General features: G+C 49.4%; 1 protein-coding gene across 1 annotated transcript in view; it reads left to right on the top strand.

The window, feature by feature from the left end:
* Nucleotides 1–2,010, top strand: part of LOC134463000 (probable G-protein coupled receptor) — a 3,015-nt gene extending 1,005 nt beyond the window's left edge. Inside the window, exon 2 of the mRNA XM_063216259.1 lies at nt 1,114–2,010. Within this exon, the coding sequence (XP_063072329.1) occupies nt 1,114–2,010 (897 nt within the window). The remainder of the gene's footprint in view (nt 1–1,113) is intronic.
* The last annotated feature ends 201 nt before the right edge of the window (nt 2,011–2,211 follow it).

The following is a 2,211-nucleotide window of genomic DNA, read 5'->3' on the forward strand; positions in this document are numbered from 1 at the left end:
CCACTCGGCCACGGCTGCCCCTAAGGGATATACCACCCCTGGGCAGTGTTGCAAAAACAAAAGATCAGCTTAAGTCGCTGAAAAGTTGGTAGAAGTCGCTAGATGACGTCATGATGATATGTGTGACGTCACAGTGTCACGCACGCCACGCTGATCTGTAGAAAACGTGCCCACACTCTAGGGCTGTAACGATATTGTATCGAACCAAGAAATCATGATACACAGAGTCACGATACTGTATCGTGATACACCCTTTTAACGTTTTGATACCCATTAGCCCAGAAAACAACCACATGATTTGAAGTGATAGTGCTTCCAAGCACTATCATTACTATATAGAAACTTTTTAAAAGTATTAGTAGCCTCTTGTAACCTATTCTACCTACAAACTATTATAGTTTTTATTCATAAAGTTTATAATGTTGGCGTGAAATCGTGGGGTGTATCGTAGCTTAGGTCATTAATCGTGATACAAACCGAATCGTGAGTTGAGTGTATCGTTACAGCCCTACTACAGGCGTACGTTCATAATACAAATGGGCAGTGCTAGCTACTTTTTGGAGATCAGAGCTATCTGTAGCCCTGCTTCACCGTGAGAAACGCTTCTGATGGCGGTGCAGCGTTACAATTATGTTGAAAAATAATGATTTTGTCAAGGAAAAGTCGCCAGATGCACCAAAAAGTCGCTAAGTCGCTAGATTAAGTTTTTAGTCGCCAGGGACGTCAAAAAGTCGCTAAATCTATCAACAAAGTCGATCATTTGGCAACACTGCCCCTGGGTCAAATTGAGTGTCACCCCACAGCCCAGAGACTTGGCTGAGTGGGTGGAAGCATTTTCGAAGCAACCCAGCCATTGTCCAAATCTATCAGCAGTGACCATAGCTCAGTGTAACGCAGTAGCTAGCTGCAGTGTGTTACATGCTGCTATTCTATTCCGACATGCCGCTATTCCAACATTAATGTCTAATGTTGGAATACCGCCACGTTTCCCACCGAGTTATGCCGTTGGTTTTGGTTTTCCCCACACGTATTCAGTAAATAGCTTGTTTCCTGTTTTTCTTACTATAGGGACAAGAACAGGAAGTTCTTCAGCTCCAGATCCAGCAGGAACAGTACGGTTCCTCCTCCTCATCCTCCTCCTCCTCTTCCTCCTCAGCTGCTGTGTTCTGCTGCTCGCTGCGCTGGGGCCGCGGGCGCCACTGCTGGGGTTTCTCACTGCTCTTCGCCAGCCTGTGCTTCTGTGTGCCCGCCACCGTTATCCTGGCCGTCTACGGCAACGTGTACAAGGTGGCGCGGGTGGCGGCGCGCCAGCAGAACTGCCCCGTGCCCAGCTGGGCCTGCAACAACAACCCTCCCAGCACTACTATTAATACTGCTAATACTACAGCTGCTGCTGTTGCTGGGGTGGTCAACACCACCTGCCCATCAAAGTGCCACTCACACACCGACAACCATCACCACCACCACAGGAGGACGCTCCTGGGGGGCAAGGCGGCGGTGACGCTGGCGGTGATCGTGGGCCAGTTCCTGCTCTGCTGGCTGCCTTACTTCGCCTTCCACCTGCGCCTCTCTCTGGCGCCCCCCCAGCACAGCGTGGCGGCCGCGGGTAGTGGCGCGGTGGCGCTGGTCAACTGGCTGGCCTACTCCTCCTTCGCCGCTAACCCTTTCTTCTACGGCCTCCTCAACCGGCAGATCCGCGAGGAGCTGAGCAAGATGCTGTGCTGCTGTAAACGCCACCAGCACCACCACGGGGGATTGGCAGCGGTGCGGCCCGTCAGGACAGAAGGGGGCGATCACGAGGGCATAACAGGGGCACAACACAACCACGATCACCATGACCACCACCGCCACCACCACCACTACTATACTGACTTCCTGCACTTCCTGCATCACCACAGACACTATCCAGAGGCAATTCCATCCAATGGGAATTGTGCTTTCACCCCCAGGACAACTCTGGACCAATCGGGTGTCAGGATACCTGGACAGATTCCGGAGGAACTGGTGTGATGTATAGTATAATACTGTGAACTCACTGATGGGAATACAGAGAACTTTTAGCCACAGTTAGTTCAAGGGAATATAAGTGAGGGAGGGAGATAAGTGATTTTTCAAATTATCAAAACATTCCATTTTTATATTTACAATTATTTAATTGATCTATTTAATGAAAAAACATTTTGAAATGATTAATGGTTAAACAAATAATTG

This window comes from Engraulis encrasicolus, chromosome 14 (assembly GCF_034702125.1).
Source record: "Engraulis encrasicolus isolate BLACKSEA-1 chromosome 14, IST_EnEncr_1.0, whole genome shotgun sequence".
Taxonomy (NCBI): Eukaryota; Metazoa; Chordata; class Actinopteri; order Clupeiformes; family Engraulidae; genus Engraulis; species Engraulis encrasicolus.